At 46.4% G+C, this 17091-nt stretch overlaps 1 protein-coding gene across 3 annotated transcripts in view; it reads right to left on the reverse strand.

Moving 5' to 3' along the window:
- Positions 1-471: 471 nt before the first annotated feature.
- The window catches only part of PGR (progesterone receptor), a 63804-nt gene continuing 47184 nt past the window's right edge, over positions 472-17091 (reverse strand). For all 3 annotated transcript variants that reach the window (XM_077341503.1, XM_077341504.1, XM_077341505.1), the window contains exons 4-8: positions 10990-11295; positions 8680-8824; positions 3874-4004; positions 2336-2493; positions 472-1177 (exon numbers count right to left, since the gene is read on the reverse strand). In XM_077341503.1, the coding sequence (XP_077197618.1) occupies positions 1022-1177; positions 2336-2493; positions 3874-4004; positions 8680-8824; positions 10990-11295 (896 nt within the window). In that variant the 3' untranslated portion in view covers positions 472-1021. The remainder of the gene's footprint in view (positions 1178-2335; positions 2494-3873; positions 4005-8679; positions 8825-10989; positions 11296-17091) is intronic.

The following is a 17091-nucleotide window of genomic DNA, read 5'->3' on the forward strand; positions in this document are numbered from 1 at the left end:
CAATCGTGCAGAATATGGCTGGGAAATATAGCTGTGTACATGCCCACTGGGGCTCATACCCTTCCCACTCCCTCCAGGCTCATCAATGGCCACTTTGGAAGCGGGGTTGACATGAACATATATGGCCGTATCACCCAATAAATGTTTAACAAATTTAAAAATGCATTAAAAATTAATTAACTCCCACCCATTCGGGAAATCCTTCCAGGGCCATTGAGAAACCCCAGGGTTTCATGAAACCCCTGGTTGAGAAAGCCTTCCCTAATGCAATAATTAAAGCCTTGGTTATTGAATGTCCCATTTTGTTCTTGGCTGCACAGACTCACTCTGTGTAATCCGCCTATCAGAACAACTAACTATAAATAAATGTGTAAATACACCTACATTAAAGGCATTGTGTGACCTTTGCTGTACCTCAAGATGATATATTTTCAATAAGATTACTTGGAAAGTAAAAAGAACGTTCCCCGGTTAGAAGACAATCTGAATTTTAATACCACCATATTCTTTGATATTTATATATACATATACACATACAGCCACACACAAAAAAATAATGTATTAAAAGCTAAAGCTTTACTCCATTCCCATTGCAAAAAATTTGAAAATGAATAATATGAAGGAATAAAAATGTACAAAGTAACTTCCTCCTTTAAAAAACAAACACCCTAGACATGATCGCTTGTGCATCCCTCAGGAGAAATTCAATCAGGCCTATTACAAAACATCTCTTATGACAAATATTGGTCGTGATTTCTTTTTAAAAAAGGCGTAAAGGAATCAAGAAGTTTGCCATATGGACACCGTGCAGCATCTGCAGACATGAACTGGTACGTCTGTGAAATGGAGCAGAGATCGTAATATTCTGGCACTGCAAAATTCCGACCCAAAAAAATAAAAGTTAAAAATCCCACAAATAAATTTTTGAAATGCACAGGGTTTTCTTTTGTTTCTTTTTTTTTTGGTGGCGGTTTTCTTAAATCTCTACCAATGAAAGAGAGCTGGAGAGAAAAAGGACTTTTCATTTTTTGTGAAAGAGAAGAGGTTTCACCATTCCCGCGAGAATCTTGGGCAATTGGGCTGCAATGACTTCGGACATCATTTCCGGAAATTCAACGCTCAGGGCCCGTGACTGCAGAAAAGTGTTCAAACAGTAGAGGTGCAGTTGCTTGACAAGCTGTGTTTTGTTTTGTAAAAAAAAAAAAAAAAAAAAAAGTAGAAGACATTACATCAATTCCAACACATAGCAAAATGCTCCCCAGACACCATCCAGCCAAGTTTAACTCTTTCAAAGCTTCCTCTTTCTGGCCATGGCAAGAAGCAACCATATAATTAACATCTTTCTTCGTTTCCAAGACATTGTGACACATAACCACCGACGAACATAGTTTGGTGGCTACCATGGTGGCTACCATTCCTATGGAAAGGGTAGCGGATGGAAATAAATATAAAATCCATTCCCACAAACAATTTGAAATCTCAGAAATAACGTGGCATAATGTAGAATAATATCAACATTGCCAAAACAAAAGGCACAATGCAAATAAATAATCAACCTAGTTATAGGTTTAGAGGTAGAAGGTGCTGTCCATTTGCCGTTGACTTATGGTGACTCCATATAGTTTTCAAGGTGGCTTGCCATTGCCAGCCAAAAACAACCCTGGACTTCCTTGGTGGTCTCACATTTAAGTACTAACCAGTCCCCACCTATTTCATAAGGATTTCCTCTACTAGGAGTTGGCTCCATGAAGCAGAAACAGCCACAGATGTAAGCTGATGTAGATCCTGTGTCCAGTGTATCCCCAGGGGGCACTACATATATGTTACAACCTTGTAAACACAGGCCTAAAGCAAAACAGGGTCCCCCCTAAGGTGGAGCATACTGAAGCCACAGCTGGTCCAGTGTACCAGGGAGTGCTTCTTATAAGTAACCATCCCTGTGAACTGCTCATATAGGACTGGATGGATTAAGCTACCCTTTCTCAATTTTTTTAACATTGAGAAAACCCTGATACATTATCCAAGCTTCGAAAAACCCCAGAAGTGACATGATCATGCAGAATATGGTTGGGAAGCATAGCTGTGTACACATCCACCCAGGGCCCATTCCCTTCCCACCCCCTCCAGACCCACCACTGGCCATTAGGGGGGGGATAGGTCAACATGACCATATATGGTCATATCATCTGATAAATGTTTAACAAATTTTTAAAAATGAATTAATTCCCACCCATTTGGGAAACCATTCCAGGACCTTCAAGAAACCCCAGAGTTTCCTGGTTGAGAAAGCCTGGTTTAAGCCCAGCAATGTTAAGGCCTCAGAGAATGAACTTACATCATGCATGGAGTCCATCAATTTTGTTAGCTGGTAGAATCGCTGTGAACTGGCTACCACTCCCTTCTGCCGCATCCCGATCGCCTTGACCAGCTCTCTGATGTAGCTCGATCTCATTTCCTCAAACTGGTTTTGACTTCGGAGCCCTTCCAAAGGAACTACAAAGGAAAACAGTACTTGCTGGTAGTTCAACAGCTTTACAAGCCACCAGTTTTTTCCAGGTGTTTCAAAACTCTAGTTTCTACCTATAAAGTCCTAAACAGGTTGGAACTGGACTACTTAAAGGGCCAAGTACACTAATTTTGAGCCTGTCTATCTTAACATAAGAAGAGCCCGAATGGTTCAAACCAATGGTCCAGCTAGTTCAGTAATCTGTTTCCCACAGTGGTCAACTACTTACGCTGGATGGCCAACAACGGGACTTCCATATTTTCCATGAACAAGATGATATAGAGACACTTCTCCTATCTTGAGAAGGGTGTTCTCGAAAGCTGAGGCCATCAACAAGAAAAAACAGGTCCAAGAAGTGGCCATTCAGACCACCTTGAGGAAGGATCGTGAGAGCAGAGAGGTCTCTTCAAGTGGCCTGACTCTTACACAGTTCTCCTCCCCTTCATTTTGACCCATAAGAGCCATGTGAAGTAGGATGAACTGAGAGATGGTTGACTGTCAATAACAACTCATGTTCTTTACTGGTTGAGTGAGGATTTGAAACCCTACCTTGTGGAGCCCATGGGCACATTTGAGGATGGGGAGAAGAAGCCATCACAAAGTGATTGAGATGTGGATCAAGCACCAAACAGCTGCCATAGGATACTGAGGCAATCATAAAAAGTTAGCAGGTTGCAAGCCAAGCATCCTTCTACACAGGAAGTAATTATAATTACTTATAATTATTTATATTATTTATGCTTTGGGCTGATCTTGCATTGAGCAGAGGGTTGGACTAGATGGCCTGTATGGCCCCTTCCAACTCTATGATTCTATTTCTGATTGCCCTGATGTAGCGCACATGAGCGCACAACGCCGAGGCTGGCCCAGCACACTGTGTGGCGTTGGCGTTGGGGGAGGAGAGAGGAGAGGAGGAGCCCACACTGGCAGTCAACAGTGTTGGGGTGGGAGAACGCCCCATCCAGCTCCGCAGTTCCGCGAAGCTGACAGAGGTATCTTCCATTATGCACAAGGCTGGCCTGGCAGGGCCACAGATGGCATCCGCAACATCAAAAGAAACATGGAAGTATCCGCCTTTGCTTACCACGGGCCATCCCAGGCACTGGGTTGGGCCAGGGCTGGGTGGTGGCTGGGATGGTGGCGGCAGCATGCATAATCAGGGATTAGCCCTGCTGTCCTGCCGCCGCCAGCACAGGCTTTCCGCCCCGTGCATAATTGGTTGTAGGCATCTTTGGTTAACAATAGTTATTTTTGTGTTCCTGAAATCACAGCTTTTTTGCTTTGTGCTATCAAAAATCCAGCTTTCTGATTTTTATCCAGGCAGGGAGCTGTTGAAAGAAGAGAGGAATAGCCAAGGTTACACTTACTTGTACTGAGGAGAAGTAAGGCTTTCATGCAGAGAAACTCCTCTTGAGAGACTTGGAGCTTGACAAACTCCTGGGGGATTTGCCACATAGACAGGCACTGTGAGTAGAATGACGATTCCTTCATCCTCTGTCTTACGCCCAAAAAAAGAAATGAGACAGAAGGCAGAAGAAATAAATACTGATCCCATGGTTTCTACCGTGTACCCATAATAGTGGAAGCATATGCTAGGATATGCTCTTAAAGACACACCCAAAGTACAATAACATGCTGAATTTTTTTTTTTTGAACTTGCTGGACGTTCAAGTGTGATAAAGACCACGGCAGCCAAGAAACAAAGAGATCTGTGACGGGATCTCCCAAAAATGTTTTGTTTTTAATCAGTAAACCAAAGGTAGGGGGGTAGCCAGTTTCAATCAAGGTAATGGAAAACACATCCCCTTCCATTGTTCAGGTGGGGGAAGAAGAAGAAGGAGAGAAGGGTTTCATACCATACTTTCCCCCTACCCTTTTGGAACCCCAAAGCAGCTTACAATCACATTCCCCTACCCTCTGCCCAAAAGACAACTTGTGAGGCAGGTGGGGCTGAGGGAGTTTGGAGAGAATTCTGGGTGTGATTTTATTGGGTTTAACCTTTTTGAAAGAGCCTCTTGTGGCAGAGTGGTAAGGCAACAGACATGCTGTCTGAAGCTCTGCCCATGAGGCTGGAAGTTCAATCCCAGCAGCCGGCTCAAGGTTGACTCAGCCTTCCATCCTTCCGAGGTCGGTAAAATGAGTACCCAGCTTGCTGGGGGGTAAACGGTGATGACTGGGGAAGGCACTGGCAAACCACCCCGTATTGAGTCTGCCATGAAAACGCTGGAGGGCGTCACCCCAAGGGTCAGACATGACCCGGTGCTTGCACAGGGGCTACCTTTACCTTTAACCTTTTTGAAGATGCAATTTTACTACGGATGTCCTAATTTGTAAGCCGCCTTGGTTGCCCTTACAAGGACAGAAAGATGAAGGTATAAATGGGGCATGAATTTTTCATGGTGTAACTGCAACAGTCAAGACTGTTTTTGTAAACAGTCTGCATGGTTCTCTTTATTATGAAGTGCAGATTACAAGGTGGATTCATTTCTCCAGGCTTTCTGCTGATTCCTTGGTTGTCCTGCCCTTGCCCTCAGCTGACTATTTTTATCTTTTCCTCCGCTTGTTTTATGAGAAAACAGGGCTGGTTTTATGGTCAACTTTTATTGCTGCTTTTACAAGGAAACACAATTGCCTTTCCCGGCTAGTTTGTACGGATGATCTCCTGCCAATGTGTTTTTATTACTAATCACTGTCTTCTTGTTTAAAACTGAATACTGGTAGCTGCCTCAGGAATATTTCTTCCAAGAGCAGGAGGAATACTTTTAAATATCAAATATCTTGTTTGTGCCAAGAGTATAGTATATTATAAGAGCCTCTTGTGGCGCAGAGTGGTAAGGCAGCAGACATGCAGCCTGAAAGCTCTGCCCATGGGGTTGGGAGTTCGATCCTAGGGGTGATGAGTGTTACTTTTCCACATGTGTTTTGCCCCCTCTAGTGGTCCATTTGATATCATACAGGTGTATGTCCAGCATAACAACCAGCGGCTTACATCTGCAGGGAGACATGCCAGACATAAATCTGTGTGATATCAAATCAACCACTAGAGGGACCATGTGGAAAAGAATTCCCTTCCCCAAAGAAACAGAAACTTACAGACGGAGAAAACAAGAAGGTGGAAAAGGCCAAGTATTCATTTTAATGGTTTTACTTGGTTTGGAAATGTTGGAAATCGTGAGAATCACGCAGAGGGTAGGTTTGGAAAAACCTAAACACAAGGAAATGAAGAACAGCTGTGGACGAGCAGACTATGAAGAACAAATGGAGGGACGGTTAATTTTCTGATGTGCTAGCAATGCACACGGATCAACATTACAGCAGTTTCTCAATGGAAGAGATTCAAATGGGTAGCCGTGTTCGTCCTAAGACTTCAATGGAAGAGGTCTTTTTAAAATACAGACATTGCTCCAGCTGTACAGGGATTTATCTTTCATTAGAGGATCCATAACGAGAGGCATTTACCTTCTGTGAAAAGCTGCAGTGTTTATGTTATTTCATGGTTCCCCAGCATGGGCACATGAAGCTATAAAATGGCTGGAGACAGCCTTGGGAAAGATATACTGTTTTATACAGAAAAAAGGAGAAAATTATACCTCTTCCTACAAATGTCATCTAGGGGCAAGCTACGGATTCATCCATCTGGTATGAATTGTTCTGATTAGGTTCCAGGGTGTGATCTGAGATCTATTCATGCATCTGGGAGGAATTTTGAACTGTGTTTTCCAGAAAAACATACTCTATCGTTACCATAGGACAACCTGATTTTCAAACTGAAGAGGAAGAGTAGGTTTTTAAAAGTTTGTGCAGTGTAGCCAGCCTCTAAATGAGACTTGGATATCACTGAGAAGTTCCTTCCTTCCTTCCTTCCTTCCTTCCTTCCTTCCTTCCTTCCTTCCTTCCTTCCTAATAACAATAATTTTGTGCCATCAAATTACAACCAGTCCATGGCTACGCCAAGACCTTTGCAAGGCTTTGCAAGCCAAGAGATGGGCACAGATGGTTTGCCACTGTCCTCCTCTCCCCTGCAACCCATCTTCCTTGGTAGTCTCCCAACCAAGTACGTATTGTGGCCAACCCTGCTTAGCTTCCAAGATGTGATAAAATCGGACTAGTCAAGGCTATTAAAGCTGCTTTTGCTTTCAGGCTTCATTTATTCCCCATGTTCTTAGAATCACAGATGGCCCAATTTTCTTTTAACCTTGCCAGAACGAACGGACATCACGACATTTCTTGTGGCAATGAATTCCACAAGTTAATGATGTGCCGGCGCAGAATACCTGCCCACGTTGAATCTAAACATCCCCAGGTGAACTTCAGCTTTAGCCCTGATCCTAGCCCTATGATCCTAGGTAAGACTCTGTCAATCTCTCACCTGTAATATGGGATAAGAATAGCCTACTCTACAGATCCATCATAAGGATTACAATGAGATGACGTACGCAGGAGTCCTTGAAGCTTCCTTTGCACTGAATCACACCATTTGTGTATCAAGGTCAGTCAATACTGTCAACTCTGACTAGCAAATGATCTCCAGGGTCTCAGTCAGAGACCTTCTACATCAGGGGTAGTCAACCTGTGGTCCTCCAGATGTCCATGGACTACAATTGCCATGAGCCCCTAACAGCGTTTGCTGGCAGAGGCTCATGGGTATTATAGTCCATGAACATCTGGAGGACCACAGGTTGACTACCCCTGTTCCACATCACTCACTGCCAATTCCTCTTAACTACGGATGCCAGGGATTGAATCTGAGACCATCCGAACGCAAAGCAGATGCTTGGCTGCCAAGCCAGGCTTTTCCCCACGTGTACATGAATGGATCAACCTTCCCAAGCTGCTAATACTGCAAACAGCCCGTTCTGTCCTAAACAAGCATCGGTACAGTCCTGAAGATCTTCCGATAAGCAAAGGAGTCACTCAGACCCTTGTACATGTTGGAGGTCTCTCTTCTTATGCTAGCACCCCTGGATCAACCAGGTGCATTTTGTTCCAAGATCAAAGCTTGGCTGCAGCAAATCCCTGTGTTCCCTTGTCCTGATCTCTGAGCACGGCTTGAACAGTCCAACACTGGATGTTACCGCCACGCATACACACCCCGCACCCCCTGCAAAGCCACTGCTGAGAAACCAGAAACAACCGGTCCCCCAAAGGGATCGTAATGTGACTTTGTAAAATGGTAATGAGGTCTGTACCCTGATTAAAGAATTGTCAGTGGACAGACGATCTGCCTTTTAACACATTAATATCTGATGAGATAAATCTGCCAGGAACCAAAACCTCAATATTTAGGCTGCCAATGCTGTTCACTGCCTAATGGGAAAAAGGGGACACAGATGTGGATCATAATAATTTCAAATTATTCTCAAAATCTTTCATCAGTGACAGAAGAAAAAAAAATACACTATTTAATTGCATAATCTTCTGTGACAGAACAGTCCTGATGATGCTAGGATATATTTCATATTTATTTCTTGGTACCTTTTGAGATTTCTTCTTTGATATTCTACCTCCTCTTTTAATTCTCACTCTGGTTATTTAAATTGGTGTCTGCTGATTTGCTAACTGCTTTATTTCAAAAGTCCTCAATGCAGAGCCTGTGGGCATCATGCCTTCCTTGGCATTCAAGTTGTTTTAGAAACTTGGTCTGGCCAGAAGGAGCTTTTGCCCAACAGATGTAGCAACTGGACTGAAGAACCAATTCTCCCAGTGTAATTTTAAATTACTCCCTCTCTGTGTCTGCCTCCGGAAGCAGCCATTTTGTGATTGGCTCCACCTCTTGTGGCAGCCATTTTGTGTTTGCACTCACCACCCTTGTTCAAATTCCAAAAGCGCCCAACGATTCAAGAAGGGAGTGGAGGGCTTCTTTATTTTAACCATCTGTTTATTTAATGTACTGACCTGGTAATGCCTACTCTATAGCCATCCAGTTCGGCCCCATTTCTCTCATGCACCTTTTTCTTGTTTCTGTTCCAGAAACCTTTTGCTCAGATCAACATCCACAGATCTGTTTCTCAACAAGACAGAAACCAGGATAACGTTTCATGGAAATGCTGTGTTTGAAAACGGTCCCTAGCTTTCAGATGTTTGAGATGGTACTGTGCTGGCCTTAAACACATGGCCTGAAAACAGGAGCAGAATTGCAAAACAAGAGGGAAAGGCTGGAAAGCATTACTTACTCATTTAGTATTAGGTCGGGTGCAAAATAAAGCATCTGGCCACTGACGTGCTTATAAGACCTCCACCCCATGGCAAACACCATTAGGCTCATCCAGGAATACTGGATTAGGGTTATCTGGTCATCGATATGCAAATTCCGGAATCCTAAAAAGTAGACAAAAAGTCTATGTCAAATTGGCATCTGTAGCCCTTCCCTTTTGAATAAGTTCACTAACAGATCACCCACCTGCCGTAGGGATCAGAAACTGTGTAGGCCCAACTTGTGTGATATGCCCTTTATAGTTGATAAACTGTTAAGCTGTTAATCTATTTTTAAGACGCTCAAAAATGTTCCCCCACCACAATAACTGTGTGAGGCAGGGTGGAGAAGTACCTTACAGTAGCGATCCCCAACATGTTGTGGCGTGTCAGTATCTTATTTTGAAGGGATGTTTAAACATTACCATAGCGATCAGAGAGCGTTAGGGCAGTGGTTGAGAGTAGAGGAGTAAACTACCCCCCTCCACCGGGTCTCAGTAAAAGACGTTGAGTGGTCCCCGGTGAGTGGTCCCCGGCGTTGAGTGGTTCCCGATGATAAAAAGGTTGGGGACCACTGCCTTACAGCAAACCAGGGAAATTGGTGCCACAGTGGGGATTCGAACCAGGGTCCCTGATGTCCTCATCCAACGCTATAAGCATTTTACTATGTCAGCTCTCATTCGGTCACTCAGGAGAGTTTAACAGAATAATGCCTTGTCATTTCTCATTTCCCCCTACAGGGGAAAATCAGCTGAAATTATAATTTAAAGGGAGGTGGGAATGCTACAGATCTAACTTGTACAAATGGTCCAGAAGGACTCTGTTGGTAAGGACAAATTAATGAGTTAGATCCACAGTGAATTTTCTGGCAGTGAAACAGAACTTTCCCGCTCCCTTCCTTCCACTGCATCTCCCAAAATGCTGTTCCGGGAGACTGGGGACCCTCAGGAATGCCCCAAAGGAAGCCTGAAACAGGAAGGAGAAATTGGCAGGAAGTTCCAGTGTAGTTGGGATCCAGCCCAATGGTCTCATATTACACTGATATCACTGGGCATTTTTCCCTACACGCTCCCATACACAAGAGAGAGAAACAACATTCTGGACAAGAGACGGTTTCTGCACTGAAGGTTTCATGCCAGGCTGCAGGCTGGAGTTTTAGTCATGGCAGGTTGCTCCTCCTCTTCCTGCCCCCACAGGGGGGAGCATTTGGCCCGGTGCACCTCATCCACCCCCGATTTGTGCTCCTGCATGGGAGCTGGGGCAATGAAGTTCTCAGTGCATAAACAGTCTGAGTGCTACAACTATGGGAGACCCTCCCAAGGGAAACCCACCTGGACCCATCCCTACTAGCATTCCACTGATTCCTGAAAACTGTCCACTTACTTACTTTGGAACTTAAGCATTTTCAAGTTGTGGATTCAGTGCCACTGAATCGTGTTTTGCGCACCCACTAGAGGGCGCCATTCCCTATATGTCCCTGTTGGCTTCATCTTAGGTCCCGAAGGTTAGTGGTTTGCCCTTCCACCCAGTCTTCATTCTTCTCCTCACCCTGCCCATTGGCCATGGACCCTCACCTTTCTGGGTAGGCTGGAGAGAAGGCAGCCTTGGCCTTGCCTGGATGGAGCCTACATATCTCCTTCCCTGCTCTACAGCCCAGTCTCTCCCTCTCCCACTGGGATTCTGACTTGTCATCCCAGCCCCCTGTAGCCTGTCCAGTGCTACACAGCCCGAGTGCTTTGGTCCAGCCAATGGCCTCAGCCAACCAAGCAGTGAAGCCAGGGTGTTCTCTCTGCAGTAGCATAACCTTTAGCCATACCTGGTGGGGCTTTGGGCTTTTGCCAAAACAAGCTTATCAAAAGGTGTTGTCCAAAGGGGATAACTGGTGACCTATGAGAAACTGTAAGGCTTCTGCTCAGGAGGAGGAGGAAGAGAAGCAGTAGCAGAAGGTGGACCTAAGAGACCTCTGAGAGAACTGTGACCGGTCCATGGTCACCTAGCTGGCTGTATGGGGAGGAGTGGAGGAATCAAACCCTCTAATTCAGGGGTAGTCAAACTGCGGCCCTCCAGATGTCCATGGACTACAATTCCCAGGAGCCCCTGCCAGCATTTACTGGCAGGGGCTTCTGGGAATTGTGGTCCATGGACATCTGGAGGGCCGCAGTTTGACTACCCCTGAGTCTAATTCTCCAAATTAGGGGCCACCGATCTTTAATCACTACAACAAGCTGGCTCTCTAGTGGATGAAGGACCAAAGACATATTGGCAGACTCTGTGAAACCCAGCCCGATTACCTGGTAACGACTTGGACCACTTGACTACACAGAGAAGCTGCCTTTCACATAGTTGGTTGAGGCCAGTCAGCAGAGCGCTCGGCGTTTCCGGCTGCGTGTTGTCGTAACCTGCATAGACCACCTCTGGCTCGATGCCTTGCAAGATGCTGACCAGCGGAGGAATATACTGGACCTCTTGGTTTGGAGAAAAGGAGAGCCGCTGAGCAAGGGCTTGGCTGTCCGCTGGGTGGGGCGCTGTCTGCTGGAGTGCGATGACGTCTAACGTTCTCAGAACCTTGACCTTGTTAAACTTCTTAAACTTTCGACCTGCAATCCCCCAAAAACAATCACTGGTGAAAACTAATATCAATCCAGATTCAAATGAGAGAACTTCATACCCCGAAAGACTTTAAGGCAGCGGTAGTCAACCTGTGGTCCTCCAGATGTCCATGGACTGCCATTCCCATGAGCCCCTGCCAGCATTTGCTGGCAGGGGCTCATGGGAATTGCAGTCCATGGACATCTGGAGGACCACAGGTTGACTACCCCTGCTCTAAGGTACTTCTGGACTCAAACCTAGGCATAAAAATCATGAATTAATTGATTATATTTTTAAACCCACCCCGTTAAAACAAGGGACAGTCCAAAAAACGCCACTGGACAACCACTGAGAACCTTAAACGATATCCATAGAACAGGCTTCATGGCAGAAGCAGTCCAGATAACTGCTAAAAAGGAGCCGGAGTAAAAAGAAGTGTTTTCACTTGGGACCTCAAAGAAAATAAAGTAGGCAGCAGCAAGCCTCCAGGGGGGAGGGGTTCCAGTGGCAAGGCGCCACAACAGAAAAGGCTGAGGTTACCCCTGATGACCACTGATTGGTCCACCTGGAGAAAATGGCCACTTTGGAAGATGTACTCTGTGGCATTCTACCTTCCTCTCCCTGCCCTCCTCAGGATCTACTCCCCAAATCTCCAGATATTTCCCAACTCAGAGCTGACAACCCTACTTAGCTGGCAGGGTGAACAGTATTCTTCATGCACCCTCGTCCCAATCTATTTCATAGAAGCACAGAGTAGGAAGGGACCTCCAGGGTCATCTAGTCCCCCTGCAGAATGCAGGAAATGTACAACTACCTGCTCACTCACGGTGACCCCAGTTTCTTAAAGGTAACAACCAGCATTTTGAATTGTTCAGTGTAAACTGAGGGCAAGCTGCTGATATATGATGTTAGGGAGGGGGGGAACTGGATTGGAATTACTGTACTTTAATCTGGAAATAGGTCCCACATTTCCAAAAATAATTGAGCACCTCTGGCACATGGTGATATATATTTGATCGGCCGATATCTAAGGCATGTCGGTCGTAAACCCACATGCTCGAAGATTATTTTGTTCATAATTCATAGCAGAGATTGATCTCCCCCCTCCCTGCCAGCCTCCCCACCAAAAACTGGAACCGCAGGGTACCAAGTTGCACCAGGCATTTCGTTACAAACCGACAAGCTCCTTCTGAGAACACCTCACCCTGCAATCAGGTGGAAAATGATGACGGTTTGTTATTTCTTGACAGAATACCACAATTCTGCCTCCCAGGTCACCTCGCCCCTGTGGTTTGTTCAAGCAAAATGATCCCTGAGCTCTCCAGAAGGAGTTTACCCAGGCCGAGAGAACAAAGCAGAGGCGATACATCAAGATTTTATTGAGCAATTTGAAGTAACATCTTGTGAAAAAATCTTAGTTGCAAAACTAATTTGGGTGTGCGTATTCTTCTCCCCTTCCAGGATGTGATATTTGTAGGACGGCTGGAAAAGGGAGAGGGTGCCTAGCAGCAGCCTTTTTAAAAAGTCAGAATTGAGCCCAAGTCCTGCTGGTTTTTATACGGTAGTTTAATTAGTGGTCAAGCCACTGTCAATGGAATGGATTTGAAAGCAGCGTCACTCCATTGGACTGATTTTTCAGCATGGGGGAGGGAAGAAGCAAATGCCGCCATAAAATCCATCTCAGGCCTGGCGTATATACCTGATTCCCATTAGGGTTCTTCAGATACTTATGCCATTCCTTGGCTGGCTAGGAATTGGGTACATGAATTCGTGCTGCAGTGCATTAATCCCTTCTCCAATGGATGCAGTCATCAACCTCCCAGGGGGTGGGGATGGGAACTGTAATCTCCCACAATCTCCAGACCAGTGTCCCCGGAGAAAACAGCTGCTCTGTAGAATTATACCCTGCTGAGGTCCTTCATCTCCCCCTTCCCCAGGCTCCAGTCTTAAAATCTCCAGGTGTTCCCCAACCCAGAGCTGGCAACCCTACCCATCCACCAGCCGGGGAAGAGCCCCTGTAGCCCTTTGTACAATTAAAGCTGACATGCCTACTGGCTACGGTTGCCAACTCCAGGATGGGAAATTCCTGCATATTTGGAGGCATAGCCTGGAGAGGGCAGAGTTTAGAGAGGGGTGTGACCTCAGAGGGGTGCAATGTCACAGAAGCCACAATGTCACAGAAGGGGAAGGGATGTCTGCTGTCTGGAGAGATCACTGGTAGGAGTTTATTTTATTTTATTTCTTCATTGGATTTATAGCCCACCGGGTAATAACATACAAAAATCATATAAATCCCATTAAACCTCCAATTTCTAAAATACAATACAATAATACAACTACCACAGATGGCAATCATGGTCTCATTTAAGACAACCTCTTACAAAGGCAGCATGGGGGGAGACCAAGATGTTTGGTGCTAAGATGTTCAGGCACCAATTTGGTGATCCAAGGAAGTCAGCATGGATTTGTCTCCAACAGGTCCTGCTAGACCAACCTGGTTTCCTTTTTTGACCAAGTAATAGGTTTGCTGGATCGGGGAAATTCGGTTTATGTCATTTACTTGGATTTTAGTAAAGCTTTTGACAAGGTTCCCCATGATGTTCTGATGGATAAATTGAAGGACTGCAATCTGGATTTTCAGATAGTCAGGTGGATAGGGAATTGGTTAGAGAACCGCACTCAAAGAGTTGTTGTCAATGGTGTTTCATCAGACTGGAGAGAGGTGAGTAGCGGGGTACCTCAGGGCTCGGTGCTTGGCCCGGTACTTTTTAACATATTTATTAATGATCTAGATGAGGGGGTGGAGGGACTACTCATCAAGTTTGCAGATGACACCAAATTGGGAGGACTGGCAAATACTCCGGAAGATAGAGACAGAGTTCAACGAGATCTGAACACAATGGAAAAATGGGCAAAGATGCAATTTAATAAAGGTAAGTGTAAAGTTCTGCATCTGGGTCAGAAAAATGAAAAGCATGCCTACTGGATGGGGGATACACTTCTAGGTAGCACTGTGTGTGAACGAGACCTTGGGGTACTTGTGGATTGTAAACTAAACATGAGCAGGCAGTGTGATGCAGCGGTAAAAAAGGCAAATGCCATTTTGGGCTGTATCAACAGGGGCATCACATCAAAATCACAAGATGTCATAGTCCCATTGTATATGGCACTGGTCAGACCACACCTGGAGTACTGTGTGCAGTTCTGGAGGCCTCACTTCAAGAAGGACATAGATAAAATTGAAAGGGTACAGAGGAGAGCGACGAAGATGATCTGGGGCCAAGGGACCAAGCCCTCTGAAGATAGGTTGAGGGACTTGGGAATGTTCAACCTAGAGAAAAGGAGGTTGAGAGGGGACATGATAGCCCTCTTTAAGTATTTGAAAGGTTGTCACTTGGAGGAGGGCAGGATGCTGTTTCTGCTAGCTGCAGAGGAAAGGACACGCAGTAATGGGTTTAAACTTCAAGTACAACGATATAGGCTAGATATCAGGAAAAAGATTTTCACAGTCAGAGTAGTTCAGCAGTGGAAAAGGCTGCCTAAGGAGGTGGTGAGCTCCCCCTCACTGGCAGTCTTCAAGCAAAGGTTGGATACACACTTTTCTTGGATGCTTTAGGATGCTCTGGGCTGATCCTGCGTTGAGCAGGGGTTGGACTAGATGGCCTGTATGGCCCCTTCCAGCTCTATGATTCTATGTTTCTGTGATTCTATGATTCAAGAGGAAAAGGAGACCTAACCCATCTGCTCCAGCACTGGCCTTGACTGCAAACCTAGAGGAAGAGCTCCGTTTTGCTCCTGAGTTCTTCAGGAGCTGCATAGAGGGTGGCAACCCTACTACTGGCTATTCAGGGGCAGCTGCATTCAGACCCCTCCTCCCGGTTCCTCTCTCTATGCCAAACAGCTGATAAATGAAGCTGAAACCAAGCCTGGGTCCAACTTGCGTGTGGCTCCAGCTGTTCCTGTCACTCTACGCTGGCTTGGGGCCACAGGTTAACCTTCCTTCCTTCCTTCCTTCCTTCCTTCCTTCCTTCCTTCCTTCCTTCCTTCCTTCCTTCCTTCCTTCCTTCCTTCCTTCCTTCCTTTTCCTTCCTTCCTTCCTTCCTTCCTTCCTTCCTTCCTTCCTTCCTTCCTTCCGAGATCTTCTTATAAATGCATTTTATAAGGAATCAGGGGACATAATATCAAGGCAATAATCACAGAAAAAGCTATTTGGGGAGAGGGCGTACCTAAACAACCCTGACCCAACCAACAGCCTTGTCATCATTGCCAAGAATATAAGGAGGTCATGAGCATTTTCTTGAGCATGCACAGAGTGGATTTCCCATACTGTTTGGTACAAGGGAATGGCTTTCTTCTTTGGGTTGCTTCACTTGAAGGTAGAATTCTGGTACTGCCCAATTTAGCAATGAAACCATTGGTTTGTAGACAGTTCCATCTTTCACAACAGAGTGTTGGTCCCCACCACAGACATCGCCTCCGGCTTGTGTCCTACCACATCCCTTGAGTGAAAAAGAGAGGCATGCAACTTGCACTGACAATAGTCTCAGAGTACAGCTAAGAGAATCCCCCTGGGCGTCTGAGGTCAGGCTGTGTTGTAGACCTTGTTTACAGAACTTCAAAACTAATCCCTGGCAATGCTTGAGCCTGTGTTCCCAAGGAAATCAGAGAGCAAGATATATCCGGGACCGTTTCCGCACTGGGAACTCTGCTGTCCTGGCTTCTGTGAGGGAGCACAGATCTGGGGTGGATGAGGTGCTCTGGGCCAAATGCTCCCCCATGCAGGAGCAGGAAGAGGCGGGGCAACCTAACCTGGCTCCAACTCACGCCAGCAGCCTGGTACGAAGCCCTCAGTGCAGAAACAGCTGATATCATGCTGATCATGCCTTGCCATTTGCAGTTTCTTCCTCTTAACTGGAGACCTAAACTTTCATTTTTCAGAACGATACCTTTCCACTTCTGCATTCATGTGATTTCCTCGGCTCAGCTGCTTACCGCATATCTGAAGCTAGCACCGCTGCAGACATTAATGAGGTTGCGGGATCAGGGTTTGTAAGTGCAAAAGGAAAAAAATATTACTCAGAGAATGCCAGATGGTGCAGAGAGAAATGTCCCTGTTTTGCACCTAGCTCCTAAGGTCATTTGGATACCAGTAAACGTCTAATGCAGCCTTTCTCAGCTTTTTTTTTTTACCTCTGAAAATCCCCTGGAATATTCTTCAGGCTTTGAGAAACCCCAGAAGTGGCGTGATAGTATCTTTAAACCGCCCGTGGCGCCACGGGCGCCACGGACTATATAATTCGCTAAGGGGTCTGAAGGTGGGATTAGTCTGTGATGAGGAAGGGTCCGGATTGGACCCTTCCTCATGACAGACAATCGGAGGGACCAATCGGCAGGTGCGAAGCGCCTGCCGATTGGTCCCTCCGATTCCCAGCTCCAGCAACTGCGAGCCGCGCGCAGCGCGGCTCGCAGTTCCCCCTGACCTGACGCGGCGAGAGGCGCTTTGCGCCTCTCGCCGCGTAAGGCCGCCGACCCAGGGAGCCCCCGGCAGTCGCGCGAAGCGCGGCTGCCGGGGGTTCCCTGCCTGGCGGGCTGACGCGGCGAGAGGCGCAAAGCGCCTCTCGCCGCGTCAGGCCGCCGCCTGGGGGAGCCCCCGGCAGTCGCGCGAAGCGCGGCTGCCGGGGGTTCCCTGCCTGGCGAGCTGACGCGGCGAGAGGCGCAAAGCGCCTCTCGCCGCGTCAGCCCGCCCACGCCGAAAGAAGCTTGGACCAGCCTGCAAGAAGGCCGGACCTCCACCGCCGCCGCTG

Source organism: Paroedura picta, chromosome 6 (assembly GCF_049243985.1).
Source record: "Paroedura picta isolate Pp20150507F chromosome 6, Ppicta_v3.0, whole genome shotgun sequence".
Taxonomy (NCBI): domain Eukaryota; kingdom Metazoa; phylum Chordata; class Lepidosauria; order Squamata; family Gekkonidae; genus Paroedura; species Paroedura picta.